The sequence below is a fragment of the Balaenoptera physalus genome (assembly GCF_965194825.1).
Source record: "Balaenoptera physalus genome assembly, chromosome: 2".
Taxonomy (NCBI): Eukaryota; Metazoa; Chordata; class Mammalia; order Artiodactyla; family Balaenopteridae; genus Balaenoptera; species Balaenoptera physalus.
In genome coordinates this window covers 74,230,590-74,256,298 of record NC_138883.1, presented here as the reverse complement: position 1 = coordinate 74,256,298, position 25,709 = coordinate 74,230,590, and the positions used below count along the sequence as shown (strand labels likewise).

The following is a 25,709-nucleotide window of genomic DNA, read 5'->3' as shown; positions in this document are numbered from 1 at the left end:
CCCCCCTCTCTCTGGACCTGGAGTCCCATGGTGCTGGGGACTGGCATCCGGAGGCAGGATGCCCAGGGAGGGGCTCTGCTTCCCAGATCCTTGACTCAGTTTCCTTTTGTCAGGAAAAGAATTGCCATGCTGCCCTCTCTGTGCGGTCCTGGTTTCCTTCTGGCCCCCAAGTCTGCAGGCAGGTGTCCTCCTGGGAACATGAGGCTGCATTACTCTGGGGACCCATCTGGAGCCCCCAGCCCCTCCCCTGCTGCTCCTGATACAGTGACCACCGTCTAACCGCTCAAACAGGGGAAGGGATTGCCCCACGCCACCGAAGCAGATGTGCACCCAGACCCACAGTCCAGCACCCTCACACATGGCCTTGACCACCACGGGTCCGTGCCCATTCTTAAACACACGCATAGAGATATTTCACACTTACACACTTAAGTTTGAAGATTTTCCTTCTTGCTTTTATGCACACTGAAACACACATTTGCACACATAAGCTTTTACCCCTCCTCTGCCACCCTCTGCTCCCGGTGAGGGGCGGGGTAGGGTGGGGAGGGGCAAGAGGCCTTAATCCCAGGGCCTGAGGCGGGCGGGGGGCGGGGAGCTGCTCCCTTCCGCCTCTCTGGGCTGCCAGAGGGTGCAGGTGCTGCTGAGGCTGGCTGGGGTCCTGGCCGCCGGGGATTTACACGAGTTGGGCCCCAAGCTCTGGGTTCTGCAGGGCGGGGGCGGGGCTCTGCCGTCTGCTCCCCCTTGCCAGGTAGAACCCCAGCGCTCCCTCCCGACCCTTGTGGGGCTCATACTCACATGTCTGTCTTCGTGGGTGTCCCCCAGCGCCCCAGGCCCTCAAGGCCCCCCTCCCCAGCCTCCAGTGATGCCGCCTCTCAGAGGCGGTAGGTGTCAGGTCTTCAGCAGGCCATGCCTGTTATGACTGGACATTGTGTGCAGGAAACAAAGCCAGACTCCCCTGCCCTAGCTTTCCCTACACCCTCACACCCAGGAATGCTCTCCCAGCTGCCCCTCCCAAACCATCTCCTGTCACCTCTCAATATAGCTCTAGAGTGGGGAGGTGGGTAGGATGGACAGGGGTCAACTTCTCTGCTTTCCACCAAATATGTGGTCTCTCCCCCAAGGCGCCAACTCCTTAGGACCCTCCACTGCCCCATTAATGGACTCAGGGATACATCTGTTTTCAGGGAACCTGTACTCCATATCCAGTGTCCTTGGGGGGACCTGAATCAACCCCACATTCCCATCTCCTGCAGGTGCATATACCAAATTGTTCCCCCTGGGGATGCAGGCTACTTGTCCCCAGCTCTAGGTCACTGGAGGACCTAGTGTGCAAGCTGGGGGTCAGCCCGTGGCCCAGTGCGTCACTGCCTGGTTCCCATTGCCATGCGGACGTGATAAGGGGCTGAGAACACCAGGTCAAGCTGGGTCAGGCCCAGGTGACAGACTAGGCTTTGTCCTCAGGGATCCCTATGTCCTGAGAGGCCAGACTGGGTACAGGTGGAGTGGGGGTGAGGGGTAGGCAGGCAGTCCCCACTGTCTCCTGTGGAAGGAGGCTGAGGGGAGGGGTGAAATTTGTTCCAGGGCTCTGCCCCCCGTCTGGTCTGGTTTGCCCTTCTCTCCCTTTCCTAGGCCCCCTTCTCTCCCCAGCTCTCACATCCATCCCTGCTCTCCATCCTCCCTCAACTGCCTCCTAAAGCAACTCCTCATTCTGCTAGAAGCCCTGGACAGTGAGGGCACGGGATGGAGACTCCTGCCACAGGAAAGGGGGCGAGGAGGCAGGGCTAGCCTTGGCACCAGGTTGCCCCTCTTTTGCCTGGCTCCCTGTATGTCTGTCTCCCTTTCCCTCTGCCTGGTTCCCTGTCTCAAAGTTGGGCCTGGCCTCTGATTCTCCCTGGCACCATGTTTCTGCCCATCGCGGGGTCTGACATGCCTGCATTTCCATGAGTCTCTGCCTTCTCTAAGCCCACCCTCGGCTCGCTCTCTGCCTGTTCCATCTCTGCCTCCACACCCTGCTCCAGGGGCTTCATCCACTTCTCTCTAACCTGACTGTTCTCCACTTTCCTGATTTTGCTTGCATCTGAAGGTGACCCAGGATTCTCTCCTTTGCCCAGTACCGCCCCACCTCGCTCTTCCAGCTTCTCGGTCCAAGGCTCACCCTCCCTGTCTCCCCTCTCCCATCCTCTCTCAGCACCCTCCTTCTGTGCCTCAGCTGCCAGCCCAGTCAACCGCCCCATCCCCCCGTCTGCTGCCCAGTCTCTGGCTGTTCCTCAGCCTCTCTCCTCTGCTCCGGGAGCTTGGATTCTCTGGGCATCCCCTGCGTCTCCCTTTTCAAGTGTGTCCCTCTCTTTCCTTCACGTATCTCCTCATTGCTCTCCAAGTCCTTCCTAGGAAGAGGAGCAGTGCTTGGCGAGGAGAGTGGAGGAGGATGTGAGGAGAGAGGTGGGACGGGCTGTGGGTCTTTCCAAGGGAGGACACAGCACTTCCTCTATCTTTTCTCTCTGTTGGTTTCCCTGGTCACCGTCCTCCAGGTTTCTGAGCCCTCTCCCTCTCTCTCCACTGCCCCACTCCTCAGGTCTTGCCTTTTTCCTTCCCTATTCCCCTTCTCCCCTCTCCCTCTCCTCCCGTTCTCTAATACTGGCATTCCCTCCTTCCTGGCTGCTGCATTGGGACCTCAGAGCCCAGAGTGGCTGTGTGTGGTGCATGGGGGAGATTCAGGCCAAGGCCTCCCAAGCCCCTGCCCTCTGTGGCCCATAGTCCCAGGCCTTCCCTGAGCAGCCCAGGTGTGGCAGCGACTCCAGGGGGGCTAGGCTTTAGTTGGAGGGGAGCCTGCTCCTTCCTCCACTTTCCAGCCCTCCGGCAACCCATCCCCTCCCCTTCCTTCCCCAGGGTCCTGCTCACACGTGACTCTCCCCAATCCCTCATCTGCCTGCCTCCCCTCCAGATGGCCCACTCTAAATGGGCCAAAGGACCCCTGTCTTCCAGCAAGACCAGACGAGGAGGGTCTTGGGAACGGAAGCTACCGTGGGAAGTAACGAGGGAGAAGAATGGAGCGCCTTGGACCAGGGGCCAGGTCCCAGGAGGAGGTGAGGGGGAGAGGAAGGTGGGCTAGGGTACAGTTCTCCTGGTCGTGGTGGGGAGGTGGCTGGAGACGGTGGAGGCCGTGTCTGGAAGGGGGTGGGCTATGGATGAAAGTCCTTGTGCCCCCTCAGATACCTGCCTCGGACCGGGGCTGGGGGCCCACCTGCCCAAGTGGGTCACGCCTCAGGGGGCACCCTTATACACCAAACCTCCTCCCCACAGCCCAGCTTCAGTATTGTCAGAGGTGAGGGTAGTGTTGATCAGATCTGGGGTGTAGGTCCATGCAGATGGGCTCACTCGCTCTAGGAGAGCCTTAAGGGCTTCCCTGAATCTCCTTTAACTCCCAGGGTCTCTGGGCCAGGGAGAGGGCTGGCAGGAGAGGTGTCCCCTGCTGAGGAGGAGGTGAAGGGGAGCACCTGGCAGGGCTGCACCGAGGATGCTCAGAGCCTCACAGGCTCCCCAGGGAGGCCTCTTGGGTCTGGACTCCTCCTCTGGAGCACCCACCCCCACCCCATGTCCATGTCCTCGTGTTCCTGTGGCTGGCAGGCTGTGAAGAAGAGTCTAGAGGCAGGATCTCACTTCAAGGAAAATTGCTTTATTCTACTTCCTCCAAAGGGGCTGCTCTCCAGGCTCCAGGACTGGGAGCTTCGTTGCACCCTCAGGATGGGGCAGATCGAGGAGATGTGGCACAGCTACTCCTCGTTCAAGCCCTTTGGAAAGGAAACAAAGTCCAAACTAGCTCCGGAGAGGTGGGTGTTGGGCAGGGATGGGCACAGGCAACAAAGGGGAGATGGGCACCGATGGGGGGAGGACCACTGTGTGGCCTGAGGGAGGCCCCCTGGTGGTGGGAGATGGGTCCTAGGGGTCAGTGTGGAGGGCAAGTTCTGGAGGGTAGGGCTCTGGGGTCAGCTGGAGGGATGCTTCCTGGGTGAGGACGAGGTGCACCTTAGGTTGGAATTACAAGGTTGAAGGCCTAAACTAGGTGGAAGAGAAGTAGAAATAGCAGTTGGGGGAAACTTGGACACACCCGGTGTCTATCCGTTGGGGTCTTTGCTGACCACCCTAGGGCTGGGATTCACAAAATCATTGGTAGTCAGAACGGGAAGAACCCTAGAAATCATGGAGGACTGAGTTACCCCACCTCTGGTCGTGGGGTTCAGCTGTGGGAGTGAATGAAGGGGAGGGATGCTGGTGCGAGGGGCTCTGTCTGGGGGGAACCGATCTGTGTGTGAGTGCTGCCGTGGGGGAAACCCACCTTGGCGCCGATGTCGCGGCTCTTGGCCCGCAGCTTGTTGACCTGGGACTCGGCGATGTCCGCCCGCTCCTCTGCCTCATCCAGCTCGTGCTGCACCTTGCGGAACTTGGACAGGTTGGTGTTGGCCTGTTCCTCCTGCGGGGGTTCGGGGGGGCGGGAGGATGAGGTGAGAGGAGCCAGGGGTTATTAGACTCCCAGCCTGGGGGCCAGCTCCTTGTCCCCTCCTCCAGGCCTGGGCCCCATCAGGGTCACTCACCGCCTCCTCGGCCTGGCGCTTGTAGGCCTTGACCTTCAGCTGCAGCTTGTCCACCAGGTCCTGCAGCCGCAGCAGGTTTTTCCTGTCCTCCTCCGTCTGGGGGTCGGGCAGAAGTGAGGATGGCATAGTCACGGGAAGCACTGCAGCCCCTTCCCCACTCATCAGCTTTACCCTGAATGCAATATCCTGACCCAATTCAACTTCTGGATCCTCACCAAACACTTGAGTTCTCCTTACAATTTCTTACCAAAAAAGGTATGAATACTTTTAATGGTTTGTACCAAGAAAGAGTCTAGGGACCGGATGGGCTCCCTGAAATTGCACACAAAACTGTGTGTGTGCACAGGCCCTGGGGGGTCCTGGGGGCCCGTGGAGAATAAACCCCCTGTTTCTAGAACCCAGCGTGTGCTGGCAGGAACTCTGGGACTGCAGGCCTGACGGGATTTCCTGGGCTGCTGGGAAATGACATTGACTTGATCTAGGTTGAGGACAAGTACGCATAGAGGGATGGCGACTCTCTGGATTAGAATGGAAAGAAAATCTAATTGACAGTCTGATTCTAGAAAACACCATCAGAGCTAAAGTCTACACTTCCCCGAGTAACCGAAAAGTTCTGGGATTCGTTTTAATGGTTTGGTGTTTTTTGGTGGTGATGACGCCAGGCTAAGCTTTGGCTACATATTTGCTTTCTGGTAATCTGTGCTGGGTGAGCTCTGCTCGAGCTCTGGTGTCTCCAGGGGAAAGGCTGAGGGGGATGGTTGAGGTGGAACTTGAAGGCCAGGAGGCTTAGAGACTGCCCTCTGAGCCAGGGGACACTCAGGGTAGAACAGGGTCAGGCAGAGTAGAAACAGGGCAGCCAGGGGCTGTACTCTCACTCCTTGACCTGTAAGAGGCTAAGAGAGAACACTTCATCCCTCTGGAGTGGCTGTCTCCCAGGCTTCATGCCATGATGCAGTGGCCCCGGCCCCAGAGCAGCCGCCGCGCCCGCACCTGGTAGGTGAGCTCCTTGATGCGACGTTCACTCTTCCTCATGCCCTTGATTGACTCTGCGTTGCGCTTCTGCTCGGTTTCCAGCTCGTTCTCCAGCTCCCGCACCCGGGCCTCCAGCTTCTGCAGCTGCTTCTTGCCGCCCTTGAGGGCGATCTGCTCGGCCTCGTCCAGCCGGTGCTGCAGGTCCTTGATGGTCTGCTCCATGTTCTTCTTCATGCGCTCCAGGTGTGCGCTGGTGTCCTGCTCCTTCTTCAGCTCCTCCGCCATCATGGCGGCCTGTGCACGGGAGAGAGGCGACACGTGGTTGAAGTCTTCAAGCCAAAGGAAACCTTATCTTGGAGCAGGCAGGGGGGCGGGGGGACTCACGTCCGTGATGGCCTTCTTGGCCTTCTCCTCGGCGTTCCTGCACTCCTGCACTGCCTCCTCCACTTCACTCTGAAGTTGGGACAGGTCTGCCTCCATCTTCTTCTTCTGGTTGATGAGGCTGGTGTTCTGAGGGTCGGGGTGGGCAGAGCAGGAAAAGTACTGAGCAACCACAAGCGTCTCCTGAAACTCACCTGCTGAGTACGGCCTGTGCTTCCCTCTGGGACCGCCCAGGGGAACTATTCACCTGGGAGTGCAGCAGCTGCACCCGCTCGCTGGTCTCGATCAGCTCCTGCTCGGCCAGCTTCCGGGACCGCTCCGTCTGCTCCACCACGGCCCGCAGCTCCTCCAGCTCGGCCTGCAGCAGGTTGTTGCGCCGCTCCACGATGGCGATGTTCTCCTTCAGGTCATCGTTGGCACGGACCGCGTCATCCAGCTGGATCTGGGTGTCCTGTGCATCAGGAGAGTGGGCGTGAGAGAGGGAGCTGGGCTCTGGCCCATCAGAAGGCTGTCAGCTGAACTGGCTGCTGTGGAGAGCCCCTGGCGGTGGCTCAGGTGGGACCTGTGGGAGGTGTCTGCGACGGCCCAGGGGCAGGAGGGATCTGGTGCTGTGATGGGACACCACCACCCAACTCGGCCACCAGCCCTCCCTGGGTGAGGTGACTTCCTGCTCCCAAGAGTCACCGTGTACCTTCAGCAAGCTCTGGAGGCTCTTGACTTGCTTCTGGGCCTCGGCGGCCACGCGGTTGGCGTGGCTGAGCTGGATCTCCATCTCGTTGAGGTCGCCCTCCATCTTCTTCTTCACCCGCAGGGCCTCGTTGCGGCTGCGCGTCTCTGCGTCCAGGGAGGTCTGCAGGGAGTCCACCACCCGCAGGTGGTTGCGCTTCGCCTGCTCCATCTCCTCGTCCTTCTCTGCCAGCTTCCGCTCCATCTCTGCCTTGATCTGGTTGAACTCCAGCTGGGCCCGGAGGATCTTGCCCTCCTCGTGCTCCAGGGAGGCCTGGAGGGGGGTGGGGAGAGAGGGTCCGAGGAAGTCAGGGCACAGGATGGGGGCAGGGGTCTGTCCATGAATCGTGGATACAAAGTGAGTTCAAGAGTGGTGTAAGTGGTTCAGTCAAAGAAGCAAAAGGAAGAAGAAGAAAAGAGAATTTGAAAGAAAGAAAAAAAAAGTCCTACGAGAAGGTGATTCAGGCTCTCACAGAGGAGAGCAAACTATGAAGACAAAGAGGAAAATGAAGAGAGCGGTGTTGCCAAGGAAACAGAGGCAATCAGGCACAGAATGTAAAAACCCGAAGAGGGAGGCAGAGATGGAAGGGGGGTGGGGGAGTGAAACAGGAAGTCTTGTCTAAGATGTAATAGGTAAAATGTGAAGGGAACTAAGTGACAGGTTCATTCGTTCATTCCACAATATTTGTTGAGTGCCTACTATGTGCTAGGCACTGTTCTAGGCTCTGAGAATGAAGCAGTGAACAAAACAAAGGGAGATGAGAACAGGGACCATAGCCTAGAGCTCAGCTTCTTCTCCCACCCCCTGCGCCCCCTCTTCCCCTGTGTGCGCACCTCGGCCTCCTCCAGAGCCGACTGCAGCTCCAGCTTCTCGGCCTCCAGCTGCTTGCGGACCTTCTCCAGCTCGTGGATGGTCTTTCCACTGGAGCCCAGCTGCTCCGTCAGGTCGGAGATCTCCTCTGTGGGAGGGGCGGGCCGCTCAGCTGGGGCAGCCGTGGTCCAACGGGGGGGCACGCCTCTAGCAGCCGCTGGGTGGCGCCACGTGCGGACCCTCCCTGCCCCGCCCCCGCCCCCGCCCCCGGCCTGGGCCCGCACCCTGCAGGTTCTTGTTCTCCCGCTTGAAGGTCTCCAGGTGCTCCAGGGACTCCTCGTAGGCGTTCTTGAGCTTGAAGAGCTCGGTGCTGAGGGAGCGCGCCTCCTTCTGCGACGACTCCAGCTCCGACTGCGACTCCTCGTACTTCTGCTTCCACTCGGCCAGGATCTGCGGGGACGCGACGCGGCTCACCGGGCAGCCCCAGCCCCACCCCCAGGGGCGCCCAGGCCCCCGTCCTGGGCTCAGCCTCCTGCCAACCTCTGCCTCCCGGGAGGACGTTCCCGACTCCCGCCTGCCCGCCTGCTCTGGCCCCTGGCTGCGAGCCCCCGGGCTGGGCCCACCTTGTCGAAGTTCCTCTGCTTCTTGTCCAGAGCCGCGGCGGCCGCGTTGGAGCGCTCCACGTCCACCATCAGGTCTTCGATCTCATTCTGCAGCCGGTGCTTGGTCTTCTCCAGCGAGGAGCACTTGGCATTGACTGCCTCGACGGCCTCCTCCGCCTCCTGCAGCCTCTGGGCCAGCTTCTTCCTGCCCGTGTTGGGGGAAGGGGGGTAGTGGTGGGAGAGGGTGGGGAGGATGGAGGGTGTGGATTTGGACAAGGGTACACATGGTGAGTCTTGTAGAAAACAGTCTTTGAAAACTCAGAAGCATTGTTGGAGAAACCTGAGGACAGGCCCAGGGGCTGAGAACGGGGCAGGCAGAGGTTCTGGGAGGTGTGAAGACCCACAGCACCCGGCGGGCGCTTTGCGAGGCATCCCTAGGCTCTAGGCTGCAGACACGGAGGACACGTGGGCTCTGAGCACCCCCTTCTCCCCTGCCATGGCACCCTGCCCCAGGTGGGAGCATTCTGCCCTCAGACAAACCTTTTGTTCGTCTTATATTCGGATGAGAAACATAACGCGAGCAAAAAGCTTCCCTGAGAGGAGAAGGAGGTGGGGCCAGGGCAGGGTCCTCTGTGTGGTCAAAACGCAGCTAAGCCTCCATCCCCTGTGCTGGACCCACTGAGGAGTGGGCTGGGCTGCATCCTACCCTCACAGGGGCCTCAGCCAGAGGCAGGCCGCCCGGGACTCACTTGGCCTCCTCCAGCTCCTCGGTCCTCTGGATGGCGTCCGTCTCATACTTGGTCCTCCACTGGGCCACCTCCGAGTTGGCCTTGGACAGGACGCGCTGCAGCTCGGCCTTGGCCTCCGTCTCCTCCTCGTACTGCTCCCGCAGCAGGTCACAGTCGTGCCGGGCTGACTGTAGCGCATGGGCCAGGGCATTCTTTGCCTGGGAGGGGCGGCACCGGGAGGCGGGCTCAGCTTTCCCTATGATGCAACTCCAGTTCCTGCCCGTCTCCTTACCCTAAATTTCAACATCCTCGCATGGCCTCACCTATCTCTAAATCCCTAGTGGACCTGGAACGGTTTACTGAGTACTATAAGCAAAGAACGTCCGTACAGCACTGCACTATTTACAGAACGCTTCCTGCCCGTCCCCCCCCCCCCCACCGTGCTCCTCACTGCAGCAGGCGTTATCGTCCTCACCCCTGTTTTACAGGGAAGGAGACGGAGGCTCAGAGAGGTTAGTTGATTTCCCCAAGATCACCAAGCTCTAAGAGGCAGGTTAGGATTTGAGCCCTGGCCTTTTTGAAAAGTCATATTCTTTCCCCTTTTTCATGAGCCCAACAAAGTGCTAAGAATTTCAGGAACCAGTGGAGTTTCTTTCTGCAGTTTTCAGCTTGCCCTGCTAATCCCAGGACCACTTGTACAGTTTCTGCATCCCATACCTATACCCAGTGAAGGCCATCACACCTCCCTAGTTTATTTCCTCACCTCACTTCCCCCCAACCTGGGCACCCTTACTTCAGGCCCTCCAGAGACAGCAGCAGAAAGACAGAGGGCCTCCGCATGGGGAATAGATTAAGGACGCACGTGGTAGAGTCTGGGCTATTATCCCTTTTGGAAAATGGGAAAATACTGGGTAGACGGCAAGCCTCATTCTTAAGAAAGTGATGTGGACGCGAGGCCAGCCAGTATGCTGGACCAAGTGCCCTGAGTCTAGGCCTCACCTTAACCTCCTCCTCCAGCTGCCTCTTGAGGTCCTCCAGCTGCTGGGTGTAGGTGAGCTTGCCTCGGGTCAGCTGGGAGATCAGCGCCTCCTTCTCATCCAGCTGCCGGGACAGCTCACCTGGAGAGGCACCGAGGCATGCTCAACTCTCAAAGGTCAGTCACTCCTCTCTCCCCCAACCCCTCCCCTAACCCTCAGGTCCCATTCTCTGGAGAGATATGTGTGTGCACCCAAGCCTGGGGTGGCTCAGGAAGTTGGGAGACCAGGGTGGGGCTCACCATTCTCAGTCTGCAGCTTCGCCCGCTGGCTGGTGAGGTCGTTGACAGAACGCTGGGTCTCCTCGGCCTTGCTTCGGTGCTCATTCATCTGGTCCTCCAGGGTCCGGCACATCTTCTCCAGGTTAGCCTGAGACAGGAAGGGGAGTCATACGATCTATGTAGGGGGTGCTGAAGGGCTGTGAGCGGTGCAATTAAAGGAGAAGGGAAGAGAAAGGCATGGAGGAACGAAAGGGTCCAAGAACTGGGTAGAAGAAGGGAAGCGGGAAGCTGAACCATCAAAGAAGAGAGAGGAGACACGGACAGAAAGTGGAGGCAGGTGGAGGGAATTGGAGGAGGGGAGAGGAGAGCACAGGCCCACCTTGGCCTTGATGATCTGCTCCATGTTGGAGGTGACGTCGTCCAGCTCCAGCTTGAACTCGCTCTTCTCCTTCTCCAGCTTCTGCTTCACGCGCTGCAGGTTGTCGATCTGCTCGCCCAGCTCGGCCACGCTGTCTGCGTGCTTCTTGCGCAGGGCGGCCGCCGTGGCCTCGTGCTGCAGTGTGGCCTCCTCCAGGTCCCGCCTCATCTTCTGGAACTCAGCCTCGCGCTTCTTGTTCATCTCGATCTGCACGGACGTGGCCCCGCCGGCCTCCTCCAGCCGCTCACTGATCTCCTCCAGCTCCCGGGACAGGTCTGAGCGCAACTTCTCCACCTTGGCCCGGGCAGTGCGCTCGGCCTCCAGCTCCTCCTCCAGCTCCTCGATGCGTGCCTGGGCAGGGTATAGGGGGCTCAGACCCACCGCCGGACCCCTCCATCAGAGCCCCCTCCCCAGGGCTGTAGAAGGCTCCTGGCCTGTCTGGAAGAGCAGGCAGCTTAGTTCCACCAGTGGACAGGTAGAAATAAAAGGATTTTGGTGAGATGGTTTGGACAGCTGAGTTTAGGCCAGAACATTGTACATTCTCTTTATTGGAAGGAAAGTGGTTGAAGCTTGCTCTTGAAGAAGGACAAAGAGACCTGTGTTCCAGGGATAGTTTAAGCAGTTTTGTGACAAAAATAATAGAAGTTGGAATGAGAGAGCCAGGTTCGTCTGACCAGACAACTAAAGACCCAACACAGTGTCCACTCTAGAGGTAAGAACTGAAGTCACAGACCGTCAGGGCTGAAGGGGCCTTAAAAGCCACAGGGAACAAGGGAGGACATATAGACCCAGAGATTGGCAGTGGACTCCCCACAGTCACCAGCTGAACCACAGCTGATATAGGAAGCTGGGATTTCTGTCCCCAGACCCGTGAGTGTTTCAAGATCTCTTCCTATGTCATCCTTGGATCAGCCAGCCCTCCTCGAGGTGCTCCACAGGGGAACTGTGATGGCCCAGCACCTCCCTTCACAGACACAGAGCCAGTGCCTGTGATGCTGGGAGAGAACGGCCTGGAGGAGGGTTGGGGGGCTGAGGACCAGCCCAGGGACCTTACCTGAAGCTCTTTGAGCTTCTTCTGCAGCTGGCTGCCCAGGGCCTGCTCATCCTCAATCCTCGCATTGAGGGCGTTCAGCTCAAAGTCCTTCCTGCAGGGAAGGAGGGAGGGTGAGGCAAGGAAGGCTGGTTGGGCTCCAGGAGGGCCTGCCAGTGGTTGGAGATGGTAATGAAACAAACGAGGAGCAAAATTTCATCAAAAAACCCCCAGCTTCCAGGGCTGTTGTAAGGTCCCTGAAAGTGTAACATCTGCTGAAGGATAGAAGTTCAATAGGAAATATAACAGGAAGAGCACTGTAGGTGGGGCGACAAGACCTGGGCTCCGAGATGCTCCCTTCTTTGGTCTGTAAAATGAAGGCGTTGGACTAGGTCGACTCAAAGGCCCCTTTTAGCTCTGATGGTCTTTAATTCTGTCACTGTTACTTTGGGCAACTTGGTAACCTTTCTGAGCCTTCCTTTCCTCTTTGGTAAGTGGGGTTCAAGTACCATTCTTAAAAGTGGTTTGAGGATCAATGGGATCATATATTTATTCATTCATTCAGCAAGTACTGTGCCTAGGGAAGTGTGAAGACTTCCTGGTGAGACTGTAGACCAGGATGAGTTTCACAGCCTTTCATAGTCCTGACCCTAAAGCATCATAAGATCTTTGATCATCCAAAAATGCCCCACAGACTCACTGTTTACCAAGTGTGAAAAGTGGATCTACACATTTTGGAAGATCTTGCAATAAGAATTGGAACCACAAGATCACTGAACAAAGAAGTAGCCAGACCGTGCACTGCTCACGCGTGGCGGCTGAGCCGTTTCTCTGTGGTCCTCTGGGCTCTCTGTGAAGGACCTGAAAGGACTTACCTGAGAGGCTTTTGTGTGGAGCTTTCCTCCGTGTTAAGCAACTGGTCTCCAGAGAGACTTGTGTATAAAGGGGGTGAGCTGTTATTTTCCATCCCTTTTGAGTGCCCAGCAGGAAGAGAGGGCTTGAGGGATCCGGGTTAGACTTTTGCCAGGGAGGCCTGCCGGGCCCTGATGTGCGTGTCTGGGGCAGGAAAGCCCTCTTCCTGGAGGCTTTGCCCACAGTTTTGCACCTACTTATGGAGGCTGCATGAGGCTGTTGCCTCTGAGGATGGATGTCTTGGCTCAGCTAATATTGCCATGGGCGGAACAGGCTGCTGGGCGGGGGAGGAGGAAGGGCGATGGGGCGGGGAACACGCTACTTTTTTAGCCGCTCATCCAGCTGCTGCTTGTCGTTCTCCAGATCCATGATGCTCTCCTGGGTCAGCTTCAGGTCTCCCTCGAGCTTCCGCTTGGCTCGTTCCAGGTCCATACGCACTTTCTTCTCCTGCTCCAGGGATCCCTCCAGCTGATGGAGAAAAGGACCAATGTGCCCTGTTAGGCCAAGCATCCTTATTTGGTGATTTGGGAGCTTAGTCCCTCTGTGGTTGAGGAATCCTGAGAGGTGTCAAGACTTGGGAAAGCTTCCCCAGAATGGGCCAGTTGTTGCCAGGGGACTGTGAGAGCACCTAGCATGGAGGGATGCTCAGTAACTATTTGATAAATGACTGAATGAATGACTGTGGGATGAAATCCCAAAGCTACGTTCATTCATTCTGCATCCTATAAGCAGCTACTGGATACCAGGCCCCATATTAGGCACTGTAGACACAAAATTGAATAAATCCAGGTTCCCACCTAAAGGCAGCTTCTAGTCTATGGCTGGGACCAATACTTCAGTAATGATAACACAGAGTGATAAAGAGTGATTCAGTAGAGATATGCTCAAAGGACTACCTGTGGGAACAATGATCACTGAGGATCAGATCCTGGCTAAAATATTAGAAGTCCAAAGATCATCCTTGAGGAGCTTCACAAAATTCCCAAGAAAATGCTTCATGTTCTTACGAGATAACCCTCTAAATCCTGTGGTTGAAGGGAGGGACATATAGGCTTGAACATAAAGTGAAATAAGGAAGCCCATCTCTACTGTTGATCACATCAGCAAGATGAGATATATAAATCAGAATTGATCACCCCTCCCCTTTTCTATTCCCCAGCTCCCTTCTAGAAAGGTGTCAGGAGAGGGAGCACTCTCCAACCCCACCCCCACAAACATATACACACACACACAAGCACAGATGGACATGGTATATCTAGGCCCTTGTGACAATCTACTTACATCGTCCACATGCTGTTCCAGCTTGACCTTGGCCTTGGTCAGGGTGTTGACCTTGTCCTCCTCAGCCTGAAGGTCATCCAGGGCCTGTTGGTGGGCCTCTTGCAGAGCTTTCTTCTCCTTGGTCAGCTTGGCAATGATCTCGTCCAGCCCAGCCATCTCCTCTGTCAGGTTCTTCACCTGTTGACCAAGAACCCCATCCCCTTTAGGGTCAAAGGTCACCAACCTGGAGACATCTGTGGAGACCTCCAATGCCAAGGACCAGGGCCACACTCAGGTCTGGGAATCCTGAGGAGACTTGGGCTGGAGCCAGAGGGAGCTGCCCTCACCTTGTTCTCTGTTGCGTGCTTCTCCTTCTCCACCTTGGCCAGCGTCAGCTCCAGGTCATCAATGTCCCTCTTGAGCTCAGAGCACTCATCTTCCAGCTTGCGCTTCTTGGCAGTGAGCTCAGCGTTCATCTCCTCCTCGTCCTCCAGCCTCTCGGTCATCTCCTTCACTTTGGCCTCCAGCTGGATCTTGTTCTTGATCAGCTGGTCGCAGCGCTCTTCCGCATCAGCCAGGTTGTCTTGTTCCTGAGGGCAAGGTACAGAGGGGAGGCTGTTTGGTGGGTGGGGTCCTTGCCCTGGCAAGTACATGGAGGGACAGGCTGCACCCTCACTATAGGAGGGGAGCTCTAGGATCTCCCCAGCTGAGAAGAACCTCAGAAGGATGGGGAGAGGAAGAGTTTTAGGGCAATGTGACGGGAGCACTGGCGGATGAGAGCAGAGAGGAAGGGAACCAGAAGTCTCTTTATCTGGCCCTCTTCCTCTGGTTCCTCCATCAAAGGGAGGGAACTGCGTTTGTTGATGCCAGCACTTTACATATTTACAACCTAGTGAGATGGGCGGCTCTATTTCCCATCTAGAGATGAGGACATTGAGACTCAAAGATAATACATTGTTTGCCCAAGGTTGCAAAATTATTAAGCTGTGGATCCAGGTTGAACCCTGGTGGAAAGTCCATGTCTTTAAGTTAGTTCTTTCTCCCTTTCCCTCGAGAGACCTCTTTGGAGGTCTTTGGAAGTGTTGATTCCAGAATCCTCTGCCTATGAGGGCACAAGATGGTGAGCCCCTGGGTGGGGAAGTGCAGGGTGTGTGGGAGATGTGGGCAGGGTAGGGCAGAAGAGCCAGCAGAGGCCCGGGAGCCTCACCGCCTGCACTTGGAGCTGCAGGTCGTTCTTCTCCTGCAGCAGGGACACCATCTTCTCCTCCAGCTCCTTGCGCCGAGCCTCTGACTTCTCCAGAGCCTCTTTGAGGCGCCCAAACTCCTCCTTCATGAGGGCTATTTCCTTCTCTGTCTCTGCGCTCTTCAGCAGCGGTTTGATCTTGAAGTAGAGCTTCATCCAGGGCCAGTTCTTGACACTCATGAAGGCCCGAATGTTCCACTGGATTACCAGCAGGGAGTCTCTGCGGGGGCACAGCAAGAAGGTTGGTGAGAGAGCTTCCTCCCTCCTTCCCATCCTGAGGCCCTGGCTCCTGGGTCATGGCCCTGTCCTCCATCCATCCCACACTCCGACAGCAAGGCCCACCCTGTGTCTGTATGTGTGTCGTGCCCCCTTTGTCATTTGAAGATCTGGTGTGCTCTTTCTCCTTATACTGCCCTGAACCAACCTGGGCCTTAGAGACCTGAGAACCTCCTTTGGAGATCTCTCACCTGCGTTCCAACAGCTTCTTGAACTCCATTCTGGAGAGCACACCCCGGGACTGAGCCTGGATGCGGGTGATGATGCGGCTCAGCCTCTCGTCCCGCATCTCCTCCAGCAGCCCCAGCAGCCCTGCCTTGAAGAACACCTGTGGAGAAGGTGTGTGGACATGACTAGGACAGGCAGGAGGGAAAAGAGGGGGTGCTTATCTTAGGGAGGGTAACAAGGCAGGAAAGAACTGGAGGAAGGAGGTCAATGGCAGCTGGAGCTGCTATGGGGGAGCAGTGCTGTCTGGTCCATGGGGAGGGCTAGCACGTGGTTCAGTAATGTTCCTGAGGTGGTTGGTAAAAGGAAAGGAGCCATGAGGTGAGGAGTCAAAGGACAAGACAGGTCTTCCTGTAATCAGTTTGTTTCCTCCCTTTCCTCACCTTGGTGTGGCCGAACTTGTACTGGTTGTGGTCAATGTCCAGGGAGCCCAGCAGCTTCTCTGTCCCTTTCCTGCTGTCAATGAACTGGCCCTCGGGGATGGCTGCCGGGTTCAGGATGCGGTACCTGGGAGGGAGGTGCCCGTAGTTACTCACGTTCTGCACTGATCTGCTCTGCCCACAGAATCTGAGGCCACCTGAAGACTCGCTTCCCACCCGAGGCTGCCCACGCTCCCCCTGTTCCCTGAGCCCTGGGGGACCCTGGTACCCACCTCTGCCGGAAGTCCCCGTAGAGGATGCGGTTGGGGAAGCCCTTCCTGCAGATGCGGATGCCCTCCAGCACGCCATTGCAGCGCAGCTGGTGCATGACCAGGGGGTTGTCTATCAGCCCTGTGGCAGGAGGGTAAGAGAGAGGAGTGTGTGGAGAGAGCACGGGACTAAGAGCCAAGGGTTCTGGGTTCTGATCCTGGCTCTGCCACGCACTGGCCTATAACCTTAGCAAGTCAGTATTTTTTCCTAGCCATATTTTGAGAGTAACCGAAAGGCTTTCACAGTCCTTATTTTATATGGTTTATGCCTATTATCATAGGTGATAGCCAGGGCAAATATAGCCCATTTTCTAGGGAATAAAATAAGCCCGGACAGGTTAAGGGACCTGACCGAGGTCACTGAACTGATCAGAAGAGAGCCAGAGCCTTGAACCCAGGCACCTGAACTCCTCCATCTCCTTATGATTCATTCAGAAAGGGATAAACAGTCCTTACACGTGTCATCAGCGGTTGTAAGGTACTCATGAGGTAATGTCCATCAAAGTGCCTTGCACGTTACTCTGAGCTACACATTCCAAATGTAAGGCAGCACTGTGGCCGGGGTGGGAGGTAGTGTGTGAGACTCCATGGGCAATGGGATGAGAAGAGTGTGATTTGGAAAGCTCCATGGTGGGAGCTCAGGAGGTGACCTAGAAGGCCCTGACCCCGGGGCAATGCGTCTCAGCAGTGGGCTGGGCCCGACTTCTTAGGCTCACCTGGAGTCTTTGTCTCATTGGGGATGATGCACCGCACGAAGTGGGGGTGTGTGGAGCGCAAGTTGGTCATCAGCTTGTTCAGATTCTCCTGTGGTCCAAAACCCAAGAGGGAAAAGTAAAGAAAGTCAAAGAAAGAGAAGTGAGCGGAGAGGAAGGAAGGGAAAGAGAGACAGAGAGAATGAGAGGAGCTAGAGGATAAAGGAGGGCTAGGGGAGACGTGGAGGGGGAGAGGATGCGAGGCAGGAGGGACAGCGAAGTGAGGTGAGATAAGAAAGGAGTGAGAGACGAGGCCAGCAGATGAAGGGGAGAGAAGACAGAGTGGACAGGATCAGGAAGGGCCTGAAGAGACTGAGAGGGAGGAGCTGGGGATGAACCCGGCAGGGGACGAGCAGGGCTGGGGTGGCGCTGGGTCACACACTCACCCTGTGCAGAGCTGACACGGTCTGAAAAGATGAGCCTTTCTTGGCCTTGCCTTTGCCCTTTTCGATAGCTGTGGGAAGGAGAGTCGAGAAAACGGGACGAGTGTGCATGTGGGGAGTCTGGACAGGGGGTGAGGAATCACAACCTCTCTTCACATTTAGCCTGCAGGCCAGGGTCTTCACTGTGGGTGCCTCAGCTTCTCCACCCAATTCTATCTCATCTCACTGAACCTGTAAACCTTGGGGCCCAGCCTGACATGGAAGTGGTGGGGTGTAGCACTTGACCTGCCTCAGAACCACGGCAGAAATCCTGCTCCCGGTCCCCTGGGTCCCAGTCTCCACTCACGTGAGTCAAACCCAGCATAGTTGGCAAACAGGGTGCTGAGCATCTTGAGGGAGGATTTCTTGTACAACTCCACCACCGTCTCGTTGAGCGGGTCTTTGTTTTTCTGTAGCCAGCCTATGATGTTGTAGTCCACGGTGCCGGCATAGTGGATCAGGGAGAAGTGGGCTTCTGGCTTCCCCTTGATGTTGCGTGGCTTCTGGAAGTTGCTGGACTTGCCCAGGTGGTTGTCAAACAGCTTAGCCTTGAAGGTCATGTCAGTGGCCTTGGGGAACATGCACTCCTCCTCCAGGATGGACATGATGCCCATGGGCTGAGGGTGGAGGGGAGAGCATCACTGAGCCTGCTTTAAGCAGATGGAGATGGCCCCTGCTCTAGGGTCAGTATTTGCAAATGGAGATGCTCCTTTGGGTATTAGGTATCAGTGTCAGCTCTGAGTACAGTTATCTATTGACTGGCACCTGTTCAAGCCTTCCCAAGGTGGGACTTTGTTTGATTTCGGAGGGACTTTTGTGAAAGTCTGGGAATGTGGATGCTACAGGTGCTTTACACACCACTCCATCGCCCAGATCCCTGAGATGATGGGGTTGAAAATAGGTGTTCTCTTATGCTCCCCTGTGCCACCCTCAAACTTCCTGCTCCTTGATGGGTAAACCAGGGCCGCAAGCACACTGGTGTGGGAGACCATCCTTGAGGTGCCTGTCCTCCGTGTGTCCACTCTCAAGCCTCTGGAAACTCAGCTCTCCCAGTCACCACCCTCTCCTGGGTGACCAGGATAATGCAAGGTTCTGGGAACTAGGGCTTGGGCTTCTTCTGCTGTCTGGATCGTGATTCCCAGAAGGGAGAGGGGTCTGCCACTTTTCTGGGCCGTTCATGCATGTGGGGTGTGAGTGGAGAGTTCAGGCGGAGGGGCCGAAACAGCACCTTCTCGATGAGGTCGATGCAGGCCTGCAGGTCCATGCCGAAGTCGATGAACTCCCACTCGATGCCCTCCTTCTTGTACTCCTCCTGCTCCAGCACGAACATGTGGTGGTTGAAGAACTGCTGCAGCTTCTCGTTGGTGAAGTTGATGCAGAGCTGCTCAAAGCTGTTGAACTACAGAGCAGGGGGGTGGGGGAGGGGAGCGGGTCAGGCGGGCAGCTGTCCGTGGCCCATGGAGTGGGCCCAGGGCTGCATCCAGCCCGGCAAGGGGTGCAGCTGGTCCCTCCCCTCCCCTGTCAGGGCGGGGAGGGAGAGCTCCCTGAAGACACGTGACCGTCTCCACCACTGCGGAGCCCACCGCCGTCCCCGCGCCTGGCCTGTAGCCGGCGCAGCCAGCGGGGGCTGCCTGTGCGGACCAGTGAGTTACTCTTCTCCCGGCCCCCGGGCTCCCCACTCACGTCGAAGATCTCGAAGCCGGCAATGTCCAGGACGCCTATGAAGTACTGGCGTGGCTGCCTGGTCTCCAGGGTGGCGTTGATCCGCGTCACCATCCAGCTGAACATCCTCTCGTACACGGCCTTGGCCAGCGCCCCAGTGGCGTATGCCACCTGGAAGGTTGAGGAGAGGCCCGGATGAGAGAGTGGTAGGAAAGAGTGAGTTGCAAAGCTCCCACTGCCCCATGCTAGCCCCCCATTTAACTTCTGAAGATGACCCACCTGCTGGACATTCTGCCCCTTGGTGACGTACTCGTTGCCCACCTTCACCCGAGGGTGGCACAGCCCCTTGAGCAGGTCAGCTGAGTTCAGCCCCATGAGGTAGGCGGACTTGTCGGCCTCTGGAAGGAAAGGGCAGGTAGCAAAGTTGGTAAAGGATGAGATGACTCCTCTGCAGATGTAGGCTTCAGTGGCTCCACAGCTGCTCCCCGCATCCCTGACTCCCACCTTCGGTGCCATCTGGCTCAGCCTGCTCCTCTCGCGGCTTGAGTTTGAACTTCATGTTTCCAAAGTGCATGATGGCTCCCGTCAGCTTGTACATGGAGTTCTTCTCGTCTGAAGTGAAGCCCAGCACATCAAAGGCATTCTGTAGGCAGGCCCAGTATTGGTGGAACCCAGAAATGGGAGTATGGCAGGTAAGTGAGACCCCTCTTTAGCTGGAGAGAGATCTTGTCTCCTGAATCCCTGTGAGTTCTGAGACTCCCATCCCCAGTGGGGAACTCCAAAACTAAGACGGGAGGTACAAGAGCCGGGTGGGGTGTAGACTGCCTCAGCCCCAGCATCAGTGGTCAGGCTGTTCGCTGGAGGTGCTCTGGGTTGCCCACTCATGTTTCCTACTGTTACCCCTCTTCTAGGCCCTACCCTTGCTTCCCTGCCTGGACCTTTCATATGTGTCTATACCTGTTCTTTACCTAACAGCCTGCGCCAGGCCCATGGCATCTGCATGACCACCACTACCCCGTTTCCCTTGGTAACGCCTTGTGTTTTGGCTTGTCTGCTTCTCTGACCCATGGCGTTCAACCGTTCTCTGCTTTGATTGAAAACACCAAGTACTGGCCTGCCCTGTCTTACCACACCCGTACCCCAGCACACCCTGCTCATAGGGCACATTCTGGTCCTCAGGGAGTGCCATACCACTTTGAACAACAGACAGCCAGTGTCTTAGCTCTATTCCTGGGCCAGTGAACTGGCCCCATTTACCCCTGACCGCCAATCCCCTCGCCTCTCAGCTGGGTCCTCACGCACTTACATCAGTGGCCATAAGCTCCTCTGCGTCATCAATTGAGGGCACAGTAGTCTCTCCTTGGGAGATGAATGCATAGTCATAGGGGTTGTTGGTGATCAGCAGCATGTCTGGGGGGAGAAAGACATGGTTAGAATGTGGGTGCAAACCCCTGGCCCTCCCTGGGGCTATCTGCCACAGCACATGACCTGCAGAAGAGCACATGACAGGGCTTAACAGGGTCCTACATCCCACAGGACTGAATCCAGCAGTGCCATAAACCCAGGGCCTGTCAACAAGCAGCCGCAAGCCGAGGTGACCAGGTTGCCATGGAGATAGTTGGTCTCGGTTGGTAGCTGTGACTCACCCAGCAGCTCAGGCTTTCTGTTAGACAGGATTTGGTAGAAAATGTGATAATCTCTCTCTGCTCTCAGCTGGAAAATAACTCTGGATTTTTCCAGAAGGTCTGTGAATAGTAGGGGAGAAGAAAGAGAGGAAGAAAAGGTTGGGATTTAAGTATAAGGAAATAGAGAGAAAGGAATGATAAATGTAGTGAGAAAAGGACAGAGGGAGAGGGAGACGAGAGGGAGAGAGATGCATACACAGACACACAGAGATGAAGATGGAGTCCCAGGAGAGGAATGATCTCCAAGAAAAGTCCCAGAGCAAGACACACAGACGTGCAGAGACAGAGATGGAGAAAGACCAGAGGAAGTCTCAGAAGGAGACGAATATATAGACCTAGAGACACAGAGATGGAGAGAGGGAGAGAGCCTGAGGGGCAGGGCCCTAGAGAAAGAGAAAGAGGGAGGTTGAGACAGAGATGGTTAGAATGAGGGTGAGCTCAGGCTGAGCCCTAGCAGATCCATGGCACTCACAGGTCTCTATGTCTGCAGACGCCAACTTTCCGGTGGCCCCAAAATGGATTCGAATGAATTTCCCCTGGAGAGGTGGAGAAGAGTGGTGATGAGTTGAGGGAAGGCTCATATTTGACACCATCCCTTGACCAGCCCAAATCCCAAGTCCAAAGTCAGGGACCACTCACAAAGCGGGAGGAGTTGTCATTCCTGACGGTCTTGGCGTTGCCGAAGGCCTCCAGGGCGGGGTTGGCCTGGATGATCTGGTCCTCCAGGGTGCCCTGCAGAGGTCAAGAAGGGTGGCAGGTGAGAGGCCTCCTCCTCCCTTTTTGCGGTGCAGGCCCCTGGAGGACAGTAGGCCTACCTTGCCTGAGGTCTGCTCCTTCTTGCTGCGATCCCCAATGGCGGCAATGACAGCAAAGTACTGGATGACCCTCTTGGTGTTGACCGTCTTCCCTGCCCCGGATTCTCCGCTGTCGGGAGAGTTGGGCTTATTAGGCAGTGAACAAACATTGTTTGAGACCAACAAGCCTAAAGTCAGGAGAGATTGCCTAGTTTTACTTGGCAGGGGGAGCCCTGAAGCAGGAAGCCACCAGGTAATACGCATCCCAAACACACAGCTGTACTCTGACGTACACATGGTCAAGGGTAGCAACCAGGAAGGATGCCGCAAGAAGGTGTGGATTTGGGCAGGTGGAATCTGGTCTTAGCTGGGCAAGGTCAATCAGAGGAGATGGGCCTGGGCTGTTTTGGAAAAGAATGGGTGGGGCTGGAAGAATGGGGAAGGTTTACGAAGGGAACGATGAAAGAAAATGAAGAGGTGAAGAAGACGTGGTGTTACTGGGATTATGGATAAATGAGTGATGAGCTGGAGGGGCGTGAGTGAAGGAGATGGGAGAGGAAAAATAAGAGAGGGATGGGAAGCAGAAAGGAAGGGGGAGAGCAAGGAGAGATCAGGGTGAAGCCCAGAGAAGAAATCAGAGCTGGCGTGAAGGTGGAGGGAAAGAGAACTGTGGGTCTATGCACAGGGGCTGGGGTCCTGATAGGGGCTGGGCTCAGGGAGATTCTGGAAGGGAACAGGTAGGAGCCACACTCACGTGATCAGGATGGACTGGTTTTCTCTGTCTGTTGGGGGGAAAATGGGGAGGAAAATTCAGGCGCCACACAGGATGCTTCGTCTGGCTTCCCACCCCCACCCCCCCGACCCCGCCCCAGCTCCCTGCCTCTCTTTGGCAACTCCCAGCGGCCTGAACCCCTCCGGAGGAGGAAGGGCCCTCAGGAAACCCTTTGCCTGGGGCCTGTCACCTGTCAGCATGTACTGGTAGGCGTTGTCAGAGATGGAGAAGATATGGGGCGGCGCCTCGCTCCTCTTCTTGCCCCGGTAGGCGGCCACCACCTCGGAGTTGTACACCGGCAGCCACTTGTAGGGGTTGATGGTGACACAGAAGAGGCCCGAGTAGGTCTAGGGGAGGAAGACGAGGAGTGAGTTGCCAGTGATGAAGGGGGAGGGTTGGTGGTTTTCGGAGTTAGAGAAAGGTCTTAGGAGAGGAAGAGAAAGGAAAACATATGAACGCGCTCAATCTGAGGAATCCCAGCCCTCAGGGTATTAGAATTGCACCAAGGATGCAGGGATTGGGACAGAGTGCAATACTGCCTGGGCACAAAAGACAGAAACTCTCTGGACTCCAGGAGGTGGAAATACATGGAGCAGGAAGCCACTAGATTCAGAGGGACGTCCCGGGGTGCACTCACGTAGATCATCCAGGCTGCGTAGCGCTCCTTGAGGTTGTAGAGCACCGCGGGCTCGTGCAGGAAGGTCAGCATGGCCATGTCCTCGATCTTGTCGAACTTGGGCGGGTTCTGCTGCAACACCTGGTCCTCCTTCACGGTCACCGTCTGCAACAGCCCATGTGCAGGCCCTGCTGTCAGCCCCCTCAGCAGGGATAGGATTTGGGCAAGTTACAGGACAACGACGCTCATGAGGTAAGGACCCAGGGTCCCAGAGAAGAAAGACCTGATGCTGGGGATGAGAAGGGCTATTTGGAGGGAGTAGGTCCCTACCCAGAGCAAGGGCAATCCTGGTGGCACCCCTCTCCGGCCACCCAGGTGTGGGGGGCATCTACGGTGGCCTCTCACACCGGCCCTGCCACCCACCTTGCCAAACTCTGTCTCGGCGGTGACTTTGCCAGCCTCTCGAGACAAAATCTTGGCCTTGACGAACTCCTCTTTGACATCAGGCACGAAGACATCCTTCTTGAGGTCGAAAGGCCTGGTCTGGGCTTCCAGCCGCTCCTTCTCCGACTTGCGCAGATAGGGGCCGGCCTCCCCAAACGCAGACATCTCTGTATCCCCCATGGCTGCGCCTGCAGCGGGAGGGAAAAGGAGCTGGCTGCCCTCCCCTCCACTCCCCTCTCGGGGCTCTCCCCTTCAGCGGGAGCCCCGAAGCCTAGCACTGTGCTCAGGGGTCAGGAGGGGTCACCGAGAGTCCCTCGTTCCTTGAGCTCATCCTCTAGCCCGAGAACGCCCTAGCAAACCTGTCGGGGCAGAGGGGGGAGGCTAACTTCTGTCCCGGCTGGGGCTCTCCTAGAGGAGGGAGGAGTGTCCCCGGCTTCTGGGAGCAGGAAGCTAACTATGCCCGCGGTACCCGTCTCTGAGCCTCATCCCTCCCTGGCTCCCTCACTAGTCACAGGTGAGAACTCCTGGCCACCAAGCCATGCTCCCAAGGCAAGGCACAAACTAGAGTTGTGTGTCTTCCCAGATCCCCCCACACCCCATCTTCAGCTCTCCTTACCTTGGCTTCTCAACTGTGCCTTCGAGAGGAAAGGGGCTCAAGCTGGCTGGGGCCTGGAGAGAAGGAAGGCTGGTCAGGACTACTTCCCTGCCTCGCCCTGGCCCCGCCCTTCATCTTCCCTCCGTCTCAGGCCTGAACGTGGGTGGGCGGTGGTGGTGGCTTCTCTGGCCCTGTTCTCTCTCTTGCTTTCCCCGCCCAGGTTCCTGATGTCAACTCAATGAGCCCCTCACTCCTCACTCCTGGCAGATGGCCCCACCCTTGCCTATCCCCATCTAGTGAAGCTTGCCTTTTTGAGCCACCTGACGTACAACCAGTGGTCACATTTTGGGGCTTTACAGCCTACAGAGCACTTTTATGCATGTTCTCCTACTCAGTCCTCACCCCATTCTACAGAGGAGGAAATCTAGGTTAACCGGCTTGCTTGTCCAAGAACACGTAACAATAAGTGGTGGAGCCAGGACTTGAACCCCAGTCTCAGGACTCCAAAGCCAGTTCTCATCCTTCCTCTCCCCGTTTTATCGTCAGTTGTGGTGAACACTGTCAGAGAGGAGCCCCTGTGGGTATCTTCTCGCAGACAGACCCATGGCACAGCCGAGCGCTCTCCACAACAGACGTGCACATTCAGTATGTATACAGCACAAGTACAGTATCAAGGGTACGAAGACAGGAATAGCCACACCACGTGCCTGTGCCTGGGGGCAACTTTTGCAGGGGGCACACACACGGCAGCGGGCTCGACTCCTAGTTGCACACACGAGCCCCTCCGCGTGCGTGGACGTGGGTAGTTACACATTGCAAGCCTCACAAGGCTAGCTTTTATGCGCACGCTTCCTCAATAATCGTCCTCCGCCATCCTCTTGCCCCTCCCCACAGATGGACCTACCTGTCCTCGGGCCTGATCATAAACATGTCTCCCAGTTGATATTTTTGTGTCTTAGGCAGTGAGGTACATAGCCTCCCTCGCCATGCATTCAGACACCACACACGCGCGCGCACACACACACACACACACACACACCCCTCTTGTGCATTCTGGTCCCACATGCTCAGATACAGACTTCTCCCCCTGTAACACATGAGCCCCCCACTCCCCTGGCACATAACATGCATGTTTTGACCTTCCCATGTGTGCTCAGTGACCGGACCTGGTACTCTGCATGAAGCCCTGCATGCAGCTTGCTGTTCCTAGGGAGCCCCTTTCGAAACCTGGGGCCCCTTATCCCAGAGAAAGGCCCCCAGCTCTACGCTCTTACCTGAGAGCAGCAAGGAAAGCAGACAGAGTGCAGGAGAGTGCTGTGGAAGTGACCTGGTCAGGGGCTGTATATATGGGGCAGCAGGGCGCCCCCCACCCCCACCTGCACCTAGTCCCCAGCCAGATTTAGAAAGGACTGTTGTCACTGGAAGCATTTCCCCCAGGCTCCCCCCCCTTCCCAAACCGTGCTCCCCTCCCTGCCACCTCCAGCTAGGAAACAATTGGAAGTGGTTGTCATTGTTATGGCATGGAGTGAGCAGGGTCTGATTCCAGGGGGCGGGGATGGCTCCAAGTACAGCCAAAATATCTCCCAGGCCAGGCCTCACATTCCACAGCTGGCAGGAGAGGGAACTGATCACGACCACCATGACCTCAGGCAGGCAGGGCCCTGGCCCTCTGCTCCCCGTCCCCGCCCCCTCCGTGCTCTCCTGGCCCCTGACACTGCTGCCCTCAGGGCCCCTGCCCCCAGGACCAGCCTGGTTCCTCTTGCACAGTGTCCTTCCTGCTCCTTGGCCTGGGTCCTGCATCCAACTGTGAGATGGGACGGGGCTGAGTGTCAGCAGCAGAGGGGTAGG

The 25,709-nt window shown here is 56.8% G+C and overlaps 1 protein-coding gene across 2 annotated transcripts; it reads right to left on the bottom strand.

The window, feature by feature from the left end:
- Positions 1–3,656: 3,656 nt before the first annotated feature.
- On the bottom strand, positions 3,657–25,240 carry LOC309655454 (myosin-7). 2 transcript variants are annotated; one of them, XM_082450604.1, is made up of 40 exons: positions 25,136–25,240; positions 23,883–23,935; positions 23,246–23,454; positions 22,844–22,987; positions 22,397–22,553; positions 22,189–22,216; positions 21,456–21,564; positions 21,280–21,372; positions 21,113–21,176; positions 20,602–20,700; positions 20,262–20,365; positions 19,460–19,598; positions 19,235–19,353; positions 18,977–19,126; positions 18,522–18,692; positions 17,601–17,910; positions 17,258–17,325; positions 16,836–16,923; positions 16,084–16,201; positions 15,815–15,938; positions 15,398–15,534; positions 14,895–15,150; positions 14,035–14,277; positions 13,709–13,885; positions 12,750–12,895; positions 11,540–11,630; positions 10,447–10,836; positions 10,089–10,215; positions 9,812–9,930; positions 8,834–9,030; positions 8,106–8,289; positions 7,767–7,932; positions 7,506–7,630; positions 6,637–6,945; positions 6,193–6,396; positions 5,949–6,074; positions 5,583–5,858; positions 4,593–4,688; positions 4,337–4,471; positions 3,657–3,791 (listed from the first exon to the last, which is right to left on the bottom strand). In XM_082450604.1, exons 3-40 carry the CDS (start codon positions 23,444–23,446, stop codon positions 3,774–3,776), a joined length of 5,808 nt encoding a protein of 1,935 aa, XP_082306730.1. In that variant the 5' UTR covers positions 23,447–23,454; positions 23,883–23,935; positions 25,136–25,240; the 3' UTR covers positions 3,657–3,773. The 2 variants fall into 2 exon arrangements, with proteins under 2 accessions (XP_082306730.1, XP_082306729.1); XM_082450603.1 differs by having other exon boundaries at positions 18,977–19,353.
- Between the last annotated feature and the right edge of the window lie 469 nt (positions 25,241–25,709).